This window comes from Lissotriton helveticus, chromosome 2_1 (assembly GCF_964261635.1).
Source record: "Lissotriton helveticus chromosome 2_1, aLisHel1.1, whole genome shotgun sequence".
Lineage (NCBI taxonomy): Eukaryota > Metazoa > Chordata > Amphibia > Caudata > Salamandridae > Lissotriton > Lissotriton helveticus.
The window spans coordinates 943,079,594-943,101,696 of record NC_136059.1 but is presented as its reverse complement, the minus strand read 5'-3'; the positions used below and the strand labels follow the sequence as shown (position 1 = coordinate 943,101,696).

At 46.2% G+C, this 22,103-nt stretch overlaps 1 protein-coding gene across 1 annotated transcript in view; it reads left to right on the top strand.

Moving 5' to 3' along the window:
• ERCC6L2 (ERCC excision repair 6 like 2) overlaps positions 1-22,103 on the top strand; it is a 1,215,137-nt gene that overhangs the window by 431,941 nt on the left and 761,093 nt on the right. Inside the window, exons 9-10 of the mRNA XM_078675691.1 lie at positions 5,487-5,694; positions 8,849-8,989. Of these exons, the coding sequence (XP_078531817.1) occupies positions 5,487-5,694; positions 8,849-8,989 (349 nt within the window). The remainder of the gene's footprint in view (positions 1-5,486; positions 5,695-8,848; positions 8,990-22,103) is intronic.

Here is a 22,103-nt window from a genome sequence, read left to right as displayed (position 1 = left end):
GTCGAGAACAATGATCAAAAAAGGGACTCTGGCCTGTGTTGGGCACATATACGCTCATTAGTGTTATCTCATTGTCATCTAATCAGCCCTTTATGGCCACATACCTACCCTCAGTATCAATCATGGTGTCTGTGAGTTGGAAGGGGATCCCTGATTTTATCCATAGAAGTGTTCCGCTGGCAAATATGCTGAGTATTTGGTAAAGTACGCTTAGCTTCGCCATCGCTTTTTCAGTTCCTGGCCTTCTTTGGTAGTGAGATGAGTCTCCTGTAGGAGTGCGATGTGCTCTCCCCTTCCATGTAGATAGGAGAACACTTTGTAACTTTTCTCCATGGTATGCATGCTCCTGACGTTCCAAGTTATGCATTTATATCGTAGGTCATTAGCCATATGCAATGTCTACGTGGAATGAAGCCTTATCGCGCCACATCGCTGCGGTTCTGTGCATCCTTCTCATTGTGTCCCCACCTGATACGTATGCATTTTATATGTGACTCGCTGATCCCCAACTGTAACGGCATCAGTCAACAACCCTAACTCTCCCTCCCTAGGGCAAGCAGCAACAGGCCACCCACCCAAACTGCCTTAGTGTTCGTCAACATTCGAAGTAGAGCCTCTTTAGCGCTCTGCAATGTGAGTGGTTGACACGTTTCTTCCCCAGGCAGCTAGGCCCGATCCAGCGTAGTCAGGAATCATTGTGGAGCCTTCTCTTAACGTACTGGAAGTATGAAATTCCGGGTCCGACTTAGAGTCCAGGGGAGCAGCTCTTGCTCTGATGTATCCTGTTCTGGCTGGCCCCTGCCTATATGTGCCACTTCCTCCATTGCTCTTTGACATCCTAATCTAGCCTCAGCCTGAGATGGTTGTGCTACTTGCTGTCGGCGACGGGAGTTCTGCATGGACGATCCCGCTCACGGTCCTTCGTGCTGGGCCTTGGTTCGCCTTGGAGTTCCAGCCAGTCCCAAGTTCTTGCAGGGTCTGAAAGAACCGCACCCCGTCCGAGGACACCACTCTCAGCTTTGCCGGGAAAACTGTACTGAAGATCCATCTGCTGCAATTTCTTTTTAACCTCTTGGTTGGATGCCCTTTGCCATTGGATCTCTTTTGAGAAGTCTGGGAAGATCCGCACTGTTAAATGAGTTACCTTCAGCCCCCCTTTTTTGCAGGCCATTGCTAGGATGGAGTCCCGATCCCTATATTGCAGGAGCTGCTCAATCATGGGTCGCAGGGGAGCCCCTAGCGTTGGAGGTCTGGCCGGGACTCCATGCGCTCTCTCGAGGGCGAAGAAAGCAGTGAGACCCTCAGGGGCCCCACATGTACGTAACCACTCCACCAGGTTTTGCACTGCGTTTGCTCCTTCAATTTTCTCCGGGAGACCTATGACCCAAATGTTATAGTGACTGGAGCGGTTTTCTTTGTCTTCCGCCCTCGTCTCAAGTGTCCACACCTTAGCCTCTACGATCTGCAGCTGCTTCTCCATTGCAGGCATAGCCAGAGAAAGATCCGACAGTGCGCACTCATTGCCGGACACCTTCTCCGTAGCTTTCTGTGGTCACCCTTCAACAGGTTAATATGCGTGCCGATTGTATCGATTTTGAGTTCCAGTGCCTGGAGCATGGGTGCAGCACCAGTCTCTGAGGTTGTCAGCGCAGTTGCTCCAGATGTCGCCGGTGTCGTTGTCTCAGGCTGGTCTACGTCTTCGTTTGCTTGCCCATTGTTTCTGAGGGTTCAGCGACAGGTACGTGCTGTGGAGGCTGCCAATCGCGCCGCACCACATGTCCCTAGTAGACAAATACTTCCTGGGGGCTAGTTCTGCACTGCACGTCACAATGCCTCCACGCAACCCTGCAGCCGACGAGGACTTCGTCCTGCCTTGATTGCTTTGCACTCCTATTTTCTGGCTCCCACAGGCTAGATATGGCCCAGCTCTCCGAACCTTCCCTCCCTCAGGACAGCAGTGAGACGAAGTCCACGCTACCTAGTCAGGCCCGCTCTTGGTCAGACACTCATTCTGGTCCTGCTCAGAAGGGTGAATTCCTGTTCTTCTAGTTAACGTTGCGCCCAGTAGTGGCTCCCCAGGGCAATGTAGGTGTCTCTCCACCAGCCCTCCTCTCAATTCTTGAGTCGGGCTGCTGCCAGTCGTGTGCCAGGTGGACCGATTCTGTAGGCAGTCCACAGCCCAGTTCCTCTCTCCCAGGTCAGCAGTCAAGCAGTGGCATCAGTCCGCTCACAGCCCCACGGCAACCCCACCCTCTGCTCCAGTCAGGGGCAGCGCAAGAACAGCGTAGGCGCGTGCAGCTCAGCCCTGCCCCACAGTCAAGCCTCCTCCGCATATGGCAGTCTCTGGCCATCCACCCAGGAAGGCGTCTCTCCTCCTCGTGCTGTTAGCTGCCGCTGCTCAGCTAGCGGTCCCTCGCTCTCGGCTCCCTGCGCTCCTACCTGCCCGGGGGGGGCGGTCAAGTCTCAGTCCGATTTCGAGTGCCGAACACCATCCCCCTCTGGGTCTGCACGCCAATAGTTGTCCGGCATTAGCGCGTATCCACAGCAGTCGGCTGCTCACTACTCTCCAGGTCCCCACAGGCTCATTGGTGCTTCAGCGCCACCCGCAGAGGTTCAGAGCCGCTGCTCATTGCCTACGCTGAGCCCGATCTCCATGAGGCCTAGGCCTGCTCAGGTGCTCCCATCTGGCGGCCCAGCCCAGCAGCAGCGTTTCGCCGTATGGTCGCATCACCTCGATTCCGCAACTCACCTTCTCTTCTGTGCTGGGGTTAAGGTTAGGCCAGGCAGCCTCTCTGCGCTGCCGCCACAGTTTCAGCACTTTGCGGCGCCGCCAAGTCGGGCCGGTTCCTGGTCTTGATTCAGCCCCGCTTTCAGTCCCCACGGTGCTCTGACTCCCTCAGTCAGGACTCCAAGCGGGTCAATATGATGAAGTGGATTCCAGGCTACATAGCGGGTCGAGCACCTTCTGATCTCTCGTGCCCCTTCAGCAGCGTACAGCACCAATCGGAGCCCCCACAGTTCTGTGGGGGGTCAGGATGTTGCTAGATCAGGCTTGTTGTGAGGAGCTACAGGATGAGCTGCTCACTCCATTGGTGTTAGGAAGCGCCCCCATGCTATATAAATAGTTATTAGTGTAATTACTGATAGAGACTGATATATCTGACCTCCTTGCAGTCTTTGCATATTTCTTGAAGACATAGCTTGGAAAACTCAGACAACTGCCTTTAAATCATAGTTTAGCTCAAGCACATGTGAAGTGTCAAGGCTTATACTTTTGTTTTCTCAGTCACATTGGCATCAAGGTGTTTGAGGTTCAGCTAGCTCCCAGCCAGGATGAGACTTTAACAAAATGAGTGTTGATGGCCCTCCAATTGAGGCAATTGTATTGGGCTCAGCTAGAACTGAAAGTAAAAGATCTCCTTCGCCTCCTGCAGGTTGCTTCTATAAGTACAAAGCAAGCACAATGTATGAGCTGTTACTTTGTCCCGATACCGGTAAATTGTATTGGACACCAAAGTCTGCACATTTCACTGAAGCCAGTCGAGATCCTGGTTCCAACTCAATACTAGCTGCTGAATTCGGATGGATCCCACTCACTTCCAGTACTAGGACAGTGCATACGACATTTACATGCAAGTAGCACGATCTGTAACCACTGCAGTGTGCCAACATGAAAAAAGCATACAAGCACCAGTAAATAAAGTTATTGCCACTTTCCCAAAGGAGTGTCCTGCACCTTTTCATCTTTTCTCTTCATTGTAGATCCTTTTGTCAAATAAAGAGATGAAAGTGTTCCTGCCTCTAGCTCAGTGGCTTAAAACTCACCTTTCACTGACCGTCTAGCTAAAATAAGTATTTTTTTGTCCAGAGTTCCCTACCCCAAGTTTGCAAGGTAATTGTCCCCTGGCCAGTGCTGTGTTGCAGTTAAATGAGACACAACTCCTTCAACACAAAGTCTTCCAGACATTTCTGTTTTCTGCCAACTCTTTGCCAACACTTTTTGTTAGGCTACTGCATCCAAGCTGGAGACGATGATGCCACTTGCTGGCAGATTTGAGGTTGGGTGGTACCAGACTACACCTTCTTGGCACCGAGGTCTATGCAACCTAAATCATCCACATCTCCGAGTCCTCCTGCATTTCCACACAGGTCCCTTTTAAGAGCTCATCACTGAAAAACTGAAACTTTCTTTATTTCATGTTAGACCCTTAGGTTAGAGCCACATTCAGATACCTCATCTTAGATTTCCATCTTGCCTCCAATTGTACTTAACTGCCAGGCGTCATCCAGCACACAGACCTTCGCAAGCAACGCATCATCATGTTCTTATAGCAGCCACACTCAGTATTCCTCAGCATGCCCACTCAGCCCATGCATGCACAGACACACATCACTTCATCATCACTTTGATTACTTCCAAGTAGATGTCCTCCGACATTTCTAACATGTGACCCACTTTTGCTCAGCTTAGATTGTGTGTAGTTTTCACTGCGTCTATGGTTGGATTCTGTTTTCGTAAGGTTCCTGCTCATATTGAGCATAATTCGAGCCTTATGGCAATAAAAAAAATAAAAATAATAATAGACGTTCTGTTTGATGTCAGCCCTCCGTATGATGCTCCTTTTCAAACTTTTGTTTCTTTAGTTCATTTGTGCCAATTGGGTACAGAGAGAGTTGTGTCAGTGCACTGCCATTCACATCTTATATCTTTTTCATCTCATTCATTGCTTTAGGCTTGGATTCAAGCACACATTGCACACTAATCTGTCTGTACTTATTATTATGAATTTAGGTCACATTTTGAAACCAACACCTTAAAGTTGTCTCAGACAATCCAGGTTTGTGGTCCGTGATCCATGAAATCTGTGGTGGATTCATTGGTCAGAGTTTTTGGGGAGTTTTATATAGCGCTTTACATGAGCACCAGTTGCGTTACAGACAGACACATTTTTTTTTTAATTAGGCATAGGGAGATTAAGTGATTTGCCCAGAATCACAGGATGTTGAGCTTCCGTGCCGAGACTCGAACCCGGTTCCCCAGCTCCGAGGTCGACCACGTAGCCGTTAGGTCACACCCTCATGTACTTATCAGTTCTTACATTTGAATGCAGTTTAGAAGTATTTCATAGCGATGCACATCAATCACTGTCCGATTTTCATTTTTTGCACCACAGGTTCTTGATGATCTCAGTGTTTAGCTGGCATCTTGACTTGAGATTACGTTACTGTCCAATAAACATTTTAGATGTGAAATTCCTCTTATAGCTTGTTAATCCTGTACTATATCACTGATGCAAGCCGAAACACTAAGATGCTTATTTACCATTAGGTGGTGGCGAAAAAGCAGCCTTCAGATCCATCACTGTGCTCAACGTTCAAAAGGTCTATGCATTCTTTCTATTTGTTAAAGACTGAAAGTGTTTTTGAGACAGTATGATGCGAATGTGAATTGAGAACAAGCCTGATTTTTAAGGAATTCCTTTTAGGGCAGTGCCTGGATGTTTGGGAAGCAGAATTCAATTCAAGGAGAAATTTTCCAGCCCAATGGAATATGGACAGAGACATAATGCAACTAAACGAGAGCTGGCTACTGGACGAAAAGTCATGCAAAGGCTAGTAAGGAAGATGTCGCCCTTTTTCCTGCGGCGCACTAAAGCAATCATAAGTAATCAGTTGCCTAAGAAGGAAGACAGGGTAAGAGGGTCCCTTCTTTTTTTTTTTAACATTAAGATTGTGTTTGTGCGTGTCATGCTTACTTACCGTTTGCACAATTTTGCAGCAAATGTAGGCTCAATAGTTGTATTTGTTTCTGATCAAAAACAAATGAAAAGACAACTAAATATAAAAATCATGACATTTGATTCTTTATGCAGACAGGTTTCTGACAGTGGTGTATTAAAATATTCTGTCACATATTTTAGCAACCATAACTCCTTAAACTCTCTCCTCATTGTATTCTGTGTTCCTTCCCCATTTAGATCTGTCCTAATGTTTGTAGCAATCTTACTTGTTCCCGCAGTGGAACATGGCAGAAGTGTTAAAAGCAACGCCCATGAAGCCTCCTTCTGTTACGAATTCAATGATCACATGAGATGAGCTACCTTGCAGACTATTGCATGGTTTTACATTTTCTTGTATACATTTCGTTGCACCTTTTTGGTCACTGATTTGCACTGAGTTGTCACACCCCATGCACTTATTAAATGTTGCTGCATTATGCCAACATAAAATTTGTTTTATTGTTTGTTGATGAATATATTTTTCCTGTATTCCACCTTCATGGGTTATTTTGTTTTGCTTTGACCATTGCCGTTTGTGCTTACCTGTTTGTGTTGCACTTTCTCCTCCCCCTCTGAGAGGGGGGCGGGGTATCATTTATCTGTTGTACTCCGTCAGCACATGGGGTGCAGTGTTGCAGACATGTTGATCAGCAGGATATGGACACCAAGAAAAAAGTTACTCATCAGTCTGTTGAAGCTGCAAGCCCTTTCTTTAGTTTGACTGCGTTTCTCCTTGAAGTACAGTAGTAGCGTGTGCATGGCCTGACAGACAGTACTACTACAGCTCTACCTTGTATGAACAAGAGGATAACCCTGTTGTATGAAGAAAGGGAACAGAGACATGGTTTTGGGCTTTGACACAATTTCTCAGACTATGATGAAAGGCAATAGAGACATGGTTTGGGGATTTGACACAATAACCACCTTCTTACAATAGGTGTAGCCAAAAACGTAAAGGAAGGTACCAGATAGGCACTGAGTTGTCTACAGTCACAGAAGAGACTGAAACAAAAACTTGGCGGCTAAATAGTTTTGACTGTGAAAATGGTGGCCTCTGTCACCAAAATAAACGGATAAAGGGTAAAACGTTGCTGTTTGTTTCTTTTACTAGTGTTAGATGTACAGTTCAACTAATGTACTGTATAAGTAAAGAGGCTGCCAAGCAAGTACAGACAATAGAATCTTCATCCATAAATCAGAGAGCTGGCTACGCCGAAACAACCTTTAAGTCTGCAAGAGGAAATGATAATGGTTACTGCCAGAGCAAGCAAATGAGTATTCATATGTGCACTTAGGAAAGATGCTAGCTTGTACTAAAATGTGCCCTGGATGGTACGATGGTTAAAGATCAGTGGTAATCTTGAAGGATTCAGTCTCGAATTCAATAGTAAAAGATCCCAAATTTCAATTATATATTGCTTTCAATAGTTCAGCAAGTTCAAGGTGACGAAAATGAAGGTTCCAGTGATCAGTTTAGAGAACGGAGGAAGAGGAATCCCTCCGGAGATTAGAATGTAATCCAAAGAGGAAACCGTCACAAAATGAAGTTATAATCCAATAATGTGGAAGGAGTTTTGTGGAGAACAAGTTCAGACAGCCTTCCAGAGGAGCCGGTGAAAACAAACAAGTCTGAGTGAGGCCGAAGTCATAATCAAAATTTAATGTCAGGGCATAGGGATATGCAGGTGCAATTTGAGAGCAAGAATCCAGCTAGAAGGAGCAGGACAATGAAGCAGAAGCCTCATGGAGCCCTGAGATAAGGGAAAATGCCCCTTTTATAATCTTTGTGCTGCTTCTCTGGCATAGGCATATACCTGTCTTCACGGGAAAGTAGTATAGATGCAACTGATACCAGATCTAATTACTAGAGTAGCTTGTTTGGTTCGAATGTATGAGTTTATCGCATGAATTTGTTTCATTTTAATCAATTTGATGAAACATCTAATGACTGTAATTCAGGTAGTCACACATTTTGTCACACCCCTTTACATTCCTTTACTCGGTGATCTGAATAGAGGCATTCATCTGCTTAGTATACCATTTTCTGTCTATCTCTTTATAAACTAGTGCAGACTTTTGCCAAGCAACTTAATCCCTAATTGCACCAATAAATGTGCTCCACTTTTGCAAGAGTGGAACAGTGAGAAATTAAAATGGGATCATAATTGCATAAATGTGTGAACTGGCAACGTTTGTGGTAGGTTTAGTTGCATCCTTCATCTGGAATCCCATTGTCAGACTTTTTACCATCAATTTGTTTGACCGTCTCAAAGACTGTCTGAGTGCTGCACAGAATTATGGCTTCAAGCAAGATGCAGTGGGACATTTCTAAAAATGCAGTGCTTGAAATGGAAATATGAAAGTTCAGACACTCACTATCCCAGACTCCCTGTTGGCTAAGCTACTGATGACTGCTGTACTCTCTCATTATAAGTATTGTGACCCACCTGAGCAGTGCTAGCTCTCTTCCTTTCAGATTACATTTAGAATGTGACAATGCCTGCCCATTTAAAGCACTGCCCACTTGAGATGTGTCTGTAGTATATTTTACCACCTAGATGAGTTGCGGTTTAAATTTAGGATGATTGCATCATTCTAAGTAAGACTGTCTTTCATTGCATGCTGTCATGTTTTACCTAAAACACTCTATAAGCAAAATTAAATTATGGGATGCAGCTTCGCAGCTATCATCACTAGCGCAGTTAAGGCTCAACTGTACACCCGTTGTGTCTGCTTTTTACTACACAACCAAGGTGTGTGGTGGGGACATTTCCTCTGCCTCTATTATTGCCTTGAGACCGTTGCTAAGCTTAAACTGTTGGGGTGCCATTTTCCTTGTACAATATTGGTTTTATTTTCGGCAACTGAGGGTCTAAATGGCAATGCCACAACCATTGGACCTCTTGCTTTGGGAACGTTGGGGGGGGGGGGGGGCACCTCACAATCCGCCTGAGGTAACACTAACACCTTGGCTGCTTGCGAGGAGATATTTCGTTTAATTTCTGCCCTGCCCCCTCCGCCATGTAAACAAGAGGGTATTCACCCCCTTTCACCCTTTGTTTCTACAGATAGTATACTGCTCCCTGACAGAATTCCAAAGAGCCGTTTATCAGAGCGTCTTGGAGACGGAGGACGTGAGTTTGGTGCTTCGAGCCCGGGAGCCGTGCAGCTGTGGCAGTGGACGGAAACGGAAGAACTGTTGCTACAAAGTAAGAATTTATGTGCACTGTGACCTTTAATGACAGCTTGCTCTGTGCCCGGGGTGCTGTGCGTTGTTGCTATTCTTTAGGCCCTCTTATCTATCAATGAAAAGATGCATTTAAAACAGAGGGAGTTGCGGGAAAAGCAGTTTTTTTCACCTAAACACATTGCCCATTCCAAGTGAGAAATTGTGTAAGGAATAGGTTTGTGTGGCTGTAAAGTTACTCCCTCGGGGGCTGCCTTCAGGGCGTTCTATTGTGTTTTGTCCAGTGGCTTGATTTGTGATTGGTTTTTTTCTTGCGCCGGCCTTATTCTTTTAATAATAATTAACTGAAGTAAACAGATATCTGGACCTAGGCACGCCCGCCAATAATCTTTCTTGCTACTGGTAGAGCTAAATTGCAGAACGAAAAAGCATATTAGCAGGGAGAAAACCTAGAACATTTCACATTAGTTTGTTCTTTTTTTTTTAATAACGAAGTAGCTTATTTAATGATTTTATTGTACCTAAGCGTTTCACGGAATCGGCGCCTAGTTCGTTCCTTGGTTGTTAGCCATGACAAAAACGTCTCATGGAGGGGCAATGAAACTAAATTTCGTCAACGAAATGTTAGTTCTTTTCCTCCTCTTTTTAAAAAAAAACCCTGTAAGAAGGTACTCATTGATTTTGAATAGGCTTTCTTAGACATCACCTCTAACCTCTTGCTACTCTCTCAGTAGGCCTTGCATGTAGAGCCTGGCTAGGCGCTAAAAATAATGAATATTTTTTGATCATTTTCTATTCCAAATTATTGCAATGCAGCGTTAACTTCTATTCCAAGCTATTGTGTCTTTAACTTTTTTTCGTGTTCTAAATCTATGAATCACATTGAAACGGGGAAGTGATGGGCTTTCTAAAGCAAGGAGAGTACACTCTCTGATTTTGGATGCCAGTTCTTTAATACAAAACAAGATTCTTCTAGCTGTACAGAGTAATTATTTACTTCAGTGGGATAATTCCACGTCACTATGTAACAAGGGTGGTGGTTTCTGGTCTCCTCCCTATCCTTCTATGTTACAAGAGACAGGAGACGGGTGGAAACCCGTGGCAATATGTGAGGCAATAGGGAGATCCTGTTGAATTAGTTTGTGAACCCTAAACCAGTTTTTTAGAATGGGGGGGGGGAAACGTTACAAAGATTTAGGGGATATAGGGGATCTGCCTATAGCCAGACAAAAGGGAACTCGTGAACTAAAGTCCTACTTATCTTATGCTAACTTGTGTCCGTTCTGGTCATACCAGTAATGTCTCTTAATCTGGGTTGTTTGTTGTTGAGAACCTATCTGTAATTTGTAGCTAGGTAATTCAAGGCCTACAGCAAAAAAGTCACCTTCTGATCCCTGACGTCAGTCATTTATGTTTGTGGAGTGTGAGAACACTAAAAAGAGCCAAACTGATTTTTTGAGTAGGAGAGCTACTAAATTTATATATTCCCTCCTCGTGAAGTTCACGCAAAGTCAGTTATTCATGGTCCTGCAAAGTTTGTAGATTGAGAAGATACTAGGAGAAGCCTCCAGCATAAGAAATCTGAATACTACCCTACATTTGTATTCTTTACCCCTTCGGCGCTCATGACGAGCTGAGCTCGTCATGAGTCGTGCCGCTCGCACGCTGATGACGAGCTGAGCTCGTCATGTAACGCGGCTTTTGGAAAAAAGCCGCGCAGCGCAAAAATAACCACCGCACGCATGCAGTTAAGTGTACTTGCAAGCCATAACGACTGGAAAAATTAATTTGACCCCAAACCAGTAGCTTCTTGTCCTTTTCAGCATATGGCACTAAATGTCATCATGTTTGTAGTGTATTATATTGTAATTGCATTTATATAGTGTTACTACCCCTGACGAGGCGTCAAAGCGCTTTATCTGCGAGTAGCACGCTACTTCGGAACCCATAAAGGATTAGTTTTGAGTTAGCATAGTGAAATATGAAAGTGATTTGAGTGGTCGATAGGTTAGTCAAGTATTTGGATTCAGAAGGATAGCGGAGGGATAGAAGAGGGAAAAGGTTTGCATTTATAGAAAGCTATAATAAAAGCATAAACCTCATTTTGTAAGGGTCCACCAATCAACAAAATCCTGGTGTGTAGCACTGTGCAGTGCTTGTGTGGAATACATGTGCTGGATGTATGTGTGCCTGTGAATGGTACAATGCAGGTATAATGTAGTACTGTGCAGTGTGTGCATATTAAATGCATGTGCTGGGCATATGTCTGCCTGTGAGTGGTCCAGTAAATAAAGGATACAGTGCTATGCAGTGTGAGTATGTTGAATACATGTGCTGGGTGTATGTGAGCATGTAAAGGGTACAGTACATGGAGATCTCTGGCTTCCATTTTAGGAGACCCAGGGCTGCATGGTGAAACATGAGGAGACGAGGTAGAGAAATCCTACCATACAGATTCGGGTATTGATGCATTCCTGTAAGCTGGGTGCAACACCCTGGAGATGGGAGAGTCAGACTTCCCAGTACACTTCAAAGTAGCCTCTTTGATTCAGAGATAAGTCATAGGGAAGGCACCTGGGTCCTTCTCAGGAAGCAGGTGGGGCTGTTAAAAGAATCATAAAGAGTAGGGTGAGGCCCTGGGCTAACCTTTTGGTACAAATAACACAAAAAGAAAACTACCCTCCAAGCTCTTATCTCTCAGCACCATCGGATACCTAATAATTATCTCAGAGCAAGTGACATCACCAGTGTTAAAACTAGTTTCTAGAAGATTATGATAACTCAATCAACAAACAAAGTAAAACTCTTTTTATGGTAATAGAGCACTGAATCAGTCATTTCCTAGACCAATTCCACATTCAGTTGACTAGTGCAATGATATCAATGAGTTCTTAACTAAGAAAAGAAAATCAGAATCTATTTTGAATGCACAAAAAAGATATCTACTCTCCCTCCTCTCAGCTTTTACACTATCCTCAAGTGGACAACCATTAACCTCTCTGTGCTTGCTGAATTCATGTGGAGCTGCTTTCAAAAACTCCTTCACTTGAAGAGTTCCTCCAGCACCCAAAGAACTTAACCAAATGACCCAAACACAATACAAATACTTAATTGCTGAAAAAAACTACTCTGGCCGGGGTGACCTTGCCAGCTACAGCCCTGTCACATTTCTTCTGAAAAACCACTAGAAAGGCAGTCTATACCAGTGGTTCTTAATTTTTGTCTCCCGAGAACCCGTAGCTGGAGACCCTAGGCTACACAATTTCTTTGAAGTTATAAACAAAAATACAGAAATTAGTATAATTCAAACAAATACACAAATTATTAAGTATTTTATTTAGCTGATGAATAAAATAAAATACAAAAATCAAGATTTTATTTTAATGGGAATGTTGGTGCTTTTCAGACTTTGGTTTTCTTTCTAAAAGACCAAGCATTATACTAGGATCTAGCATACATTGTCTCTACATGCTCTCTGTGCATACAAATGCGTCAATTAAGGCCACCAATAGAGGCCACCAATCATCTAGACTAGATTATGTTTACCTTTGCGCCTTACTGAATCAAGTTAAGGATATCAACTTACTTTTTAGCCTCCAGTTTCAATGTCCTTCACATTTACAGACCAGTTCTACATTTTGCTTTTTTATGGACATATGCTTTAATACTCATCTAATGTTATTCATTTTCCAAAAAGTCATGGACACTGACCCTGTAGTGAGGATACCGGATCAACTGCTATACAGACATTGCTATGTTAGCATACATGAGGTATTGTTGTATAGCATTTTAGGACCCTAGTGTAATTTTCCCGATTCATGCCCTTATATAGGTATAGAGAACCGTATCCTTATATAGGCATAGAAATCATAACCATATTTAGACATAGCCCATGCAGTCCAAATACGGCATGGCTACTTCCACTAGTTCTGAAAATCCACAACGATTTCTTGGAAAACTCGGCTTCAGCAGTTAGGGACTTCCCCTTGCTTGTATATTGATTTGTCCAAGAACTCATGGAGTTTTCAAAGAACTGAGACTCTTTGATGACGTTATTATGTCCACCTTTACGTCAAACTCGGCTCCTTCAAGGAATAAATATGCCCACACTTGCCCAAGCAAACACACGGTGGTTTGGAGCAGTTCGACTATCTACTTGCCTGACGCATCTCGCTACAGCAAGTGCGGAAGGAAGCCGACCCTGCAGCAGACGTACTGAGAGAGACGCTGTCTTTTCTCTTGCCCAGAAATCCAGCTCCAGTGTTTCCAAGCTCCCCTTGCGGGGTGTTGGGAAATCGAGTCCTCAGACAGACCTCCTTCATTCGAAACCAAGGTATGGAGCTGATTAGACCCTATGAGAAATCTTGGATGGATTCTTGGCAAAAAGAATACTAAACTCATGCTACACCACACTTACTTCTTGCCTTGTACTAGACTTAGGTTAGGTATATCGGGGTAGGCATATTTTAGAAGCACCAGTTGAGTACTTTTAGTCTCTATTTATTTATGTATGTATTTTATGGCTTAGAAACCATACCATGCTTTTACAGTATTATTTTAAAATACTCTTCCTGCTGTACGCATTATACTTTACATACAGTATTACAATTGTAGCATTTCATTTCTTCTGCATGAGAAAGAAGACTGTTCAATAAATACTTTTATTGAAAACGCCCGTCTCTCTATTTCTCTGCACCTCTGGTGAAACAAAGCATGCACGAATGACTGAGTAAAATATCTATCTATTGTTTCCAAGGCTCTGAAGATACGTTTTATCTTGGGGAAACAAAGTTGTTATGTTTATGCGGTTGTCAGAAACTAATCCCTTCTTGTTTATTCGAGAAAGTTTCAAGTGACCTCTGAGCTAGCTGGCACTCACATTTAAGTTTAATATATTTGATAGAGACCTAGTAGACATAAGTCCTACGTCACATCCATAGGATATATTATTCCAATGCGCAGAGCCTATTGGGAATACAGGAACTACACTACAGTATATGCTTAAACGCCATTTTTCTGCTTCTGCCACTTTTGCACACAGCACTATATGTCTCTCGTAAATAACCTGCCTGTGCTTTTTCACATGAGAACTGTCTGTTTTTCACAAATCTAGGTGCGCTCTGTGCCCTCAGTCTGCACAGCGATTCCAAGCTCGAATAACAATGTATGCTGTTAATTCATGTTGATCAGTTCCACGCACATTAGACATAACAGAAAAGGCTGCTGCGCAAACTCGGGTGCTTTTTTGGTCTCGTGGCGTTAACCGCGCGAAAGAGCGGTCTCGCCAGAAACCTTTGTCAGCGACACAGCTTTCCAGGAGACAGGAGATGGCCGCGCGCATCTTAAAGAAGGCGATCGGAGCGGGCCACGCGCGCGCGAACGTGCCCGCTGTGGTTATCTCCTGTCTCCTGGGAAGCGCAAACACACACAGCCACACCTCCCCCTGCTTACGCATGCGCACACACAGAGACACACACACACAAGCGCACATACACTCACGCACAACCCCCCCGCCGTCGCACAGAGACACACACACGAGCGCACATACACGCATGCACACATACAGAGACACCCCCCACCGTCGCACACATACACACACGCGTGCGCACACATACAAGCGCACCGACACCCCCCCTCCCCTACAAGTAAGGGCCACTTACCGCCACTCCGGACATCTGCAGCCTACGCGGGGCTCTCCCTCGGGCATGGGAGCCCCGCGTAACCACTGCTCCTCGGGCCAGGTACTCCGTGGGCGCGGGCTTCAGAAGACGGAAGTCCCGCCCCACGATAGGTTTCGTTTTTGGGAGTGCGCGCGCACGTCTTGTTCCCTGATGCTGACACCCTCTGATCCGCCGTCTCATCCGTTGTCTCTGGTGTTGTCAGCCTTGCCTTCTCTCCTGTGTAGATCTTAGGTGCTTTGGCCAAGCTTCCCCTGTATGTGTATTTATGGGCACTTGTAAAGCCTAGCTGAATAGCGGGGGTCGCTGTACAGGGTTAGGGGCGAGATTTAAGAGGGTGGGGGGGAGTTCACCTGAGTTTCCGCAGCTGTTCTTATGTGTTGTGTGGTTTGGTATTGTTCCATTATGACATTTGGCGACCTGGATAAGATGATTTTCATGTAACTTTCACGTGATTCTTCAGTCAACTTTGACGTCTGCTCCAGGGCTCCTCTGCGCCCTGGTTGATGCAGGGTGTGAGGTGTGGTATTCGTCCAGATTGTCTAGTGCTTGTTTCCTTGTCACTGAGTGGCACATCCCTTGTCTACCTCGCTACTGTGACATGCCTTTACTTTACTACCTGTGTTTTGTTGCTGTTCCATCTCTTTTGTAGTTGTAGCGTGCCTCGCCAATGTCGCAGCACACTGTGTGTTCTTGCTCACATGGCGTCGTCATTGGTCAGGGCTCTTGGTCCCAGCAGCCTGCTGTGTACCGTGTTTGTGGCCTGTGCACCTTTCCCCCGCACCATCTGTATAAAGACGGCCAAGTGAATGAGTGGAAATCGAGCGAGTTTCCACAATAATAGTGACAGAATCTCTTCTTGTGTTTATTCCTCCTTTGACAGTTCCCTGCTTTACTATTAGTTGTCTCTTGTTTACACTGTAAGGCCCTGGGCGAGAGAGACCCGTCCACAGCATGTCAAGTTTCAAGTTTTTAGTAAATCTGTTGATCTATAACGAGGTCAACAATAAGAGGAAACAGGCTTTTATCACTCGATATATTCAAAACAAACAAAAGATCAACATTTTGCAGCACCCCAATTACTTTCAAAACTTACATTTGCTTCATAATACATTTTTTTAAAGCGTTAAAAAAAATCAAGAATTTACAATACATCAATCTATTTTACTGGATAATGCAATAGTTGAATCACTGCTTTTATTGATTCAGCCCTGTTTTGTTTTTTAAAGCGGTTTAGAAAGATTATGTCGGGGTGATTTTAGCCACCATTTCACGCACACACCCACACCATTACACACACACACACCATTGCACGCACACACACCATTGCACGCACACACACACACCATGCACACACTTACAGACCCCCAACGCCTCCAGCACACACACAAGAGAGCCCCATTACATAGAAGGAGAGATCTTACAATGAACCATGCTCCCATAGTGTAGCTTGACTCGGACTTGTAAACAGTTGGTAGATCTGATCTTGCACAAATTGCTAGTGCGTCTCTGCAAGATGTCATTAAAAATGGTCTAAACAGTGGGATGACTGCTTTGTGCGCAAGTGCTTAGTTTTGGGAACAGAACCTAAAGTGGGTTCACGACTCCTTGACCCCACTGTGCAGTCGCAGAGTTAATGTGGAATGAGGACTCGACTGGGCTGTGCACCAACACTGACTGCATCACTTTCAGACTGCGAAGAATAGGGTGAGCTGAGATCGGGTCAGAGTGAGGAGGAGGGGTAGAGATCTGCAGAGAGGGCTGCAGCCCCCAGCCGGAGACCTCTACGAACCGCAGGGGGTGCAGGCCGAGGCGGCCACCCCACCGACTGCTCCATCAAAGCACGCAGTCTTACATTCAAACAACGCCTCCAGCACACACACACACAGGAGCGCTCCATCACATACAATGATTTCACGCAGCCTTTGGCGCTCTTTTACACATGCATCACATGTTCACACGCACTCTCACGGGACACACCGAGTCCACCTTACACACACCCCATTTCACGCACGCACACCATTGCACGCACACACACACACACCATTGCACGCACACACACCATTGCACACACTTACAGACACACGGCGCCTCCAGCACACACACAAGAGAGCCCCATTACATAGAAGGAGAGATCTTACAATGAACCATGCTCCCATAGTGTAGCTTGTCTCCAAGTTGAACACAAAGTCAGATATGCTGCTACAGTCCGCTCCGTGTCCTCAGCGATTCACTGTTTCCTACAAGGGTAGTGCTGGCTAAAAAGCTAGCTAAGTATTAGGGCAGATGTCCTTACTTGGCTGACGGTGCAGCGCTGTTGCAAGAGTCCCACAGCTGCCCCAAGTGAGTGTTCTGGCTCTGCTCTATTGAATTAGGGTATGACCCCAGGCCTCCACTATGCCGTGCTGCTACACCCCCGAGGCAAGGTGGGCCCCTAGCCCTCCGCAGTGCTGCGTCACTACTCCCAAAATATGTTCCAGCAGGAGCAGACACTCCCCCTGGGGGCAGGGGAGTTCCACTGCCGCCTTGCCTCTCTGGTCCTCGTTGGTTGAATTGGGGGCACCCAGGTTCCCCTCCCGCGGCGGGCCGTCCCCTGTCTTAGGTTGACCCCATGTGCTCAATCTCTCTCTCTCCTTCCCTCTGTGTGTGCCACTCTGCACCCCGTGCCTGTGTGACACCTCTCAGCCTCTCTTGTGTGCATTCTTCTGTGCCTCCGGCTGTGTGACCTCTGTGCCTCCCTATGCACTCCTCCTGGACTCTCCTGTATCCTCCTCTGTGCACCTATACACCCCCGTCTAAATCCCTCTGTCTGCCCCAATCTGCCCCATCCCTCATGTTGCACCTCACAGCCTTGCTTATGTGCGTTCCTCTCTCCCTCCGCCGTGTGACCTCTGTGCCTCCCCATGCCCTCCTGTGTCCTCCTGTGTGCTCCTCTACACCCCCCTGTCTCCGTCCCTCTGTGTGCACCAATCTGCCCCCTCCCTCGTGTTGACCCTCTCAGCCTCTCTCGTGTGCAGTTGTCTCTGCCTCCCGCTTCCATTCACAAACAATGTTTATATACCAATTGCAAATTAAAAAAAATTAATGCAAAGCATTGTCATTTACAATGCCAATAACTGAAACTTTAATGCTGTGAGACCTATTGCATTGCAAATGCTTGTTAATATTGCATTGAATGCATGAGGAGGCACTTGGAGAGCCTAACTGTTTACACTACTTAGGAGTGTATATATGTTAGATATGTTAGAGGGCAATGTGGGCCGTTGTATCAGTGCATTGAAGGGGAGCATGGCCTTTTGGGCCACTCTTCCGCTTTCGGTAACAGGTCGAATCTCCTTACTGAAGATGATAGCACTCCTGCGGCTCCTTTACTATTTCCGCACGCTGCCGGTATGGATACCGAGCACTATCTTGAGATCAACGGTGATAGCCTTTCTATGGGGAGCGGGCAGACTCAGGATAGCGCTCGACACGTTGGTTCGACCTAAAGATGAGGGGGGCATGGCAGTACCATATTTTGAGTGTTACTACCTGGCGGCCCAGTTGCAGACCTTTACACAAGAGGTCGCGAAGGTGTATCGAGGTCCGGAACCGGACAGAGACGGGGGCACACCACGGCATATGCTGGCTTACATTACCCTGCAGCAGAGGCTCCTCCTCAGGGATCTTTCCCAGGAGGAGCAGACGTTTCGGCTGTTCTGGAATCGAGCGCGGCGGAGAGCGGGGGTACGCCGAATGTACGCACCGGAGATTCCGCTGGGAATGGTGACCGCTCTCCCTCACGGTGGAGACTGGTCGCGACTACAAGGGTGGGAAGATGCGGGGCTGCAGATGTTAGGTGATCTATATGAGGACGGGGTATTACTCCAGTTCCAGACCCTGCAGGAACGCTTTGACCTGCCGAGAGGGGACTACCTGATGCATGCCGCTGTGACAAGAGCCATGCAAGAGCACTGGGGGGAGGGGTTGCAGGAACCCGCTACATCCATGGCCTGCCAGTACACAATGATGGCAGCTGGCACCTATAAGGCAGTGACCTGCCTTTATTCTCGAATGCTACGAGAAACGTTAAAACCGCTCACAGCGCTGAAGGCCAAGTGGGAACTGGATCTCCAGATGGAGATTCCTGATACCACCTGGGCGCAACTACTAAGGCGAGCGAGGAGGAGCACAAGGAACGCAAGATTTCAACTGATACATTTCTACATCTTACATAGGGCTTACCTCACCCCGGGGAAACTGGGGAAATACTTTGGTGTGGAAAACGCAGCTTGCCCCAGATGTAATATTGCAGAGGCGGATTTGGGGCATATGCTGTGGGATTGTCCACAACTGCGAGATTACTGGCGGGAGATTGGAGAGGCACTGAATAATGCTACGGACAGGGAGCTGCAGTACACTAAAGTGGTAGGAACACTACACTGGTTTCCACACACACCCAAGAATAAAGTAACCAGTAAGTTTATAGACATGGGGCTACTACTAGCCAAGCGTGAAATCACTAGAAACTGGAAATCTAGAAAGGGACCCACATACAAGCGGTGGTATAATGAATGTCTTAAATGGGCGGCGAGCGAAAGCACACTGAGGTACCAACTAGCCTGACGCACTGCAGACGAAAGAGCGCTCAAAAGGGCGACAGCATGGGAGGCACTAGTGCAGGCGCTCCGAGATGGCACGGGGGAGGAGGAGGGGGGACACACTGACTCTGAAACTGATGATCCCACTAACACACCAGGTACACACTCTTAGCGAATGATACATTCCTCCTAGCGATGTCCAAAACATACTCTACTTGCGAATCCAGGCGCAGGCGTAAGCATCGGGTGAGGGGTGGAGGGGGGGGGGAGTTGGGGAACTGGGTAGGTGAGAAGTTGGGGGAAGGGGGAGGGGTGAACGTATAAAGCAGACCGCAGATGTAATGGCATACAGACTGCAAGAATTCGGGGGCTACTACGAAGAGTGTACAATGGACCGACGCCGCCCGACCTTCAGGTTCTGGGCTTATTGGCTGTGTCACTGATCCGCCCGAGTACATTCTTAATACTGTTGTTGCTATTTTGAAGTGCCCATAACTGTATGATATGTGTAAGAGTTGGTTCTGCAATAAAAACGATGTTACAAAAAAAATTGAGGAGGCACTTGGACACAACCTTTCCAACATCGAGGAGCTGTTCTTGTCCTGGGATGTGATTCATTTAATCTGATCTTGGAGGTTTGGGGTCCACTGTCAAAGCCTAGAGTTCTTCTTCTATTATTAATTAAAACTAGCTCCGAGCACCGCTAGGGTGGTAACAGCACTATAATCCTGTTTTCACTATCATTTATAATATGATTTTCCCTTTTGTATTTTATGGAATTGTAACAATGCTGATTGTATTATTCTTATGCATCTCTTTGTTAGTTTTGGCGAAAGTACTGCATATTAGAGCACGTTAGTTAAAATGAACATTTTAAACTATACCGTGTCTCTGATTTCTCATCTTGTGGACTGGTATGAGAGTTAGAACAAAAGAGTGTTCTTGATTCCCACTATTCCTGAGAGTTTACTAAGTCGCGTGTTCGAGGTTGTCTAATCATTGGTAGCTTAGCTGTAGCACGGAGAACGAATGAGCCACTAAGGCTAGTCGGATCAGGGTTCTAGGCACTGAGGTGGGGTTTTGGTACACCACAATACACAGAGGTCCTGGTTTCCTGCGCATAGTTCTGTGCATGAGCAGAATCCCTGCAACATGGCGCACCTACGTTTGGTCCGGTACTTATTTTCGAGACACTTTAGAAGTGCTTATACTTGTCCACAATACCCTCACTCCTGTTTCCGGAAAACAGTTGTGACAGCATAACCTACCTATATAGATGAGTTATAGGTTCATTCAAGCTTGATATTTTAGAAAAAGGTTCACATTATTATATTGAATTGCTAATCCATTTTGTGCTACCACACATATAAGTAGTTTCCTTTTCTTTGTCGTTATGGCAGTCGAAATTGCACCTCATAGTCGCGCGGCGCTCCTTCCTCTTTTGACACAATATGGAGTGCCTGACGCAGGTATTGCGCTTATTTTTGTGGTTGGTGCTAACGCAGAGTTCCAATTTGAGAGTTTCTACTCTTGGGTTACCTTTGAGGCTGTGAATGGGGATGATAACGTATTCCATGCATATACTCCCACAGCGAAACCTGTAGCATATCGGCCATATACGACACTCGAAGTTCCAATTTCGGCATGGCAGCATCGTTTTTGCTTTAATGGCGCCCTCCCCCGCACAGAGACTCCGGTCCGTTTAGGCCTTTTGTCAATCCCTGGGGTCACTTGGCCAGTTTTGCCCGGGTACACACCACATCCACGTTATCTAGCAGTTCCTGTAGGTAAATTGCGTGTTTTGCATACCTCCTTAGTGGAGGTACATCGGGCTCTAGTTCAATACGTTTCCCGCAATCTCCAGGTTGGGCACCTGGGGTTGCGGCGCATCCAGCTGGACCAGTCGGGATGCTGTTTAGTCCTGTCATGGTTAATTTGGTTATGGGCAAGCGTCCCCAGAATAAGGACGATTTACCTTATTGTCTTGCTGAGAAATTTGACCAGTATGTCCTAATTCTACGCCTGTGGATAAACACAGGATACTCACTATTAGTTTGCAGATAGACTTACTTAATACCTGAGGTAAACGATTGTGAGAATTGGGGTAAAGTATTCGCAGCAGTGTATGCGAAGTGCTTCGGCACACCTTCTATGACTGTCTTGCCCTCCGTGATAAAGCGTGTTCAGGATGAGCACGGTCCCGAAGGCGGCAGTTAAGTTGGGAATGAGGCTTGTCAGAGTGTTTGACGTATTTGCTGATCTCATCCTTGCGAATGAAAAGGGAGATGCCGTTAACTTTCAGGTGTCTAATGCTTGGGCCTTGTCCCAGATGCTGCGAACCTACGTGAGTTACCGAAGATTATTGCTGAGGCATCCAAGACATTGGCCGCAATAGTTTGGGCTTTAAGCCTTTTGCTAAAACACCAGCGCAACAGCAAACTCCGATGGCGCAGTCTAATAAAGACGACCGTCCTGTTTTTCCAAAAAGAATTGGAAAAATAAAATGCAGGGGAAGCAACCACAGGAACAAGGGTCGCGTGCTGTGTCACCGATACCTGCATCTACTGAGCGCACTTATGATTTGCGCGACCGCGCGAGAATGAAGTCTCCTGATAGATTTCAGGTCTCTGATCGGCATTCTCCTCGTTCTTCACAGGGAACATTGGGCTCACCAGCTGGTGGGGGAGATCACCAGGATCGCGGCAGAGGTCGAGGTGCCCTGCAAGGACGTGAGCAACCTCCTTAGACTGACGGTAAAGGCAAGCAGGATGATTTTCCTCGTCAACGCCCTCTGTTTCAGAAAAAGAAAGTTGCTGCCTGTACAGCAAGATATGCCACAGACGGTAAGATCCCAACTTCCTAACCTAACATCGGTAGT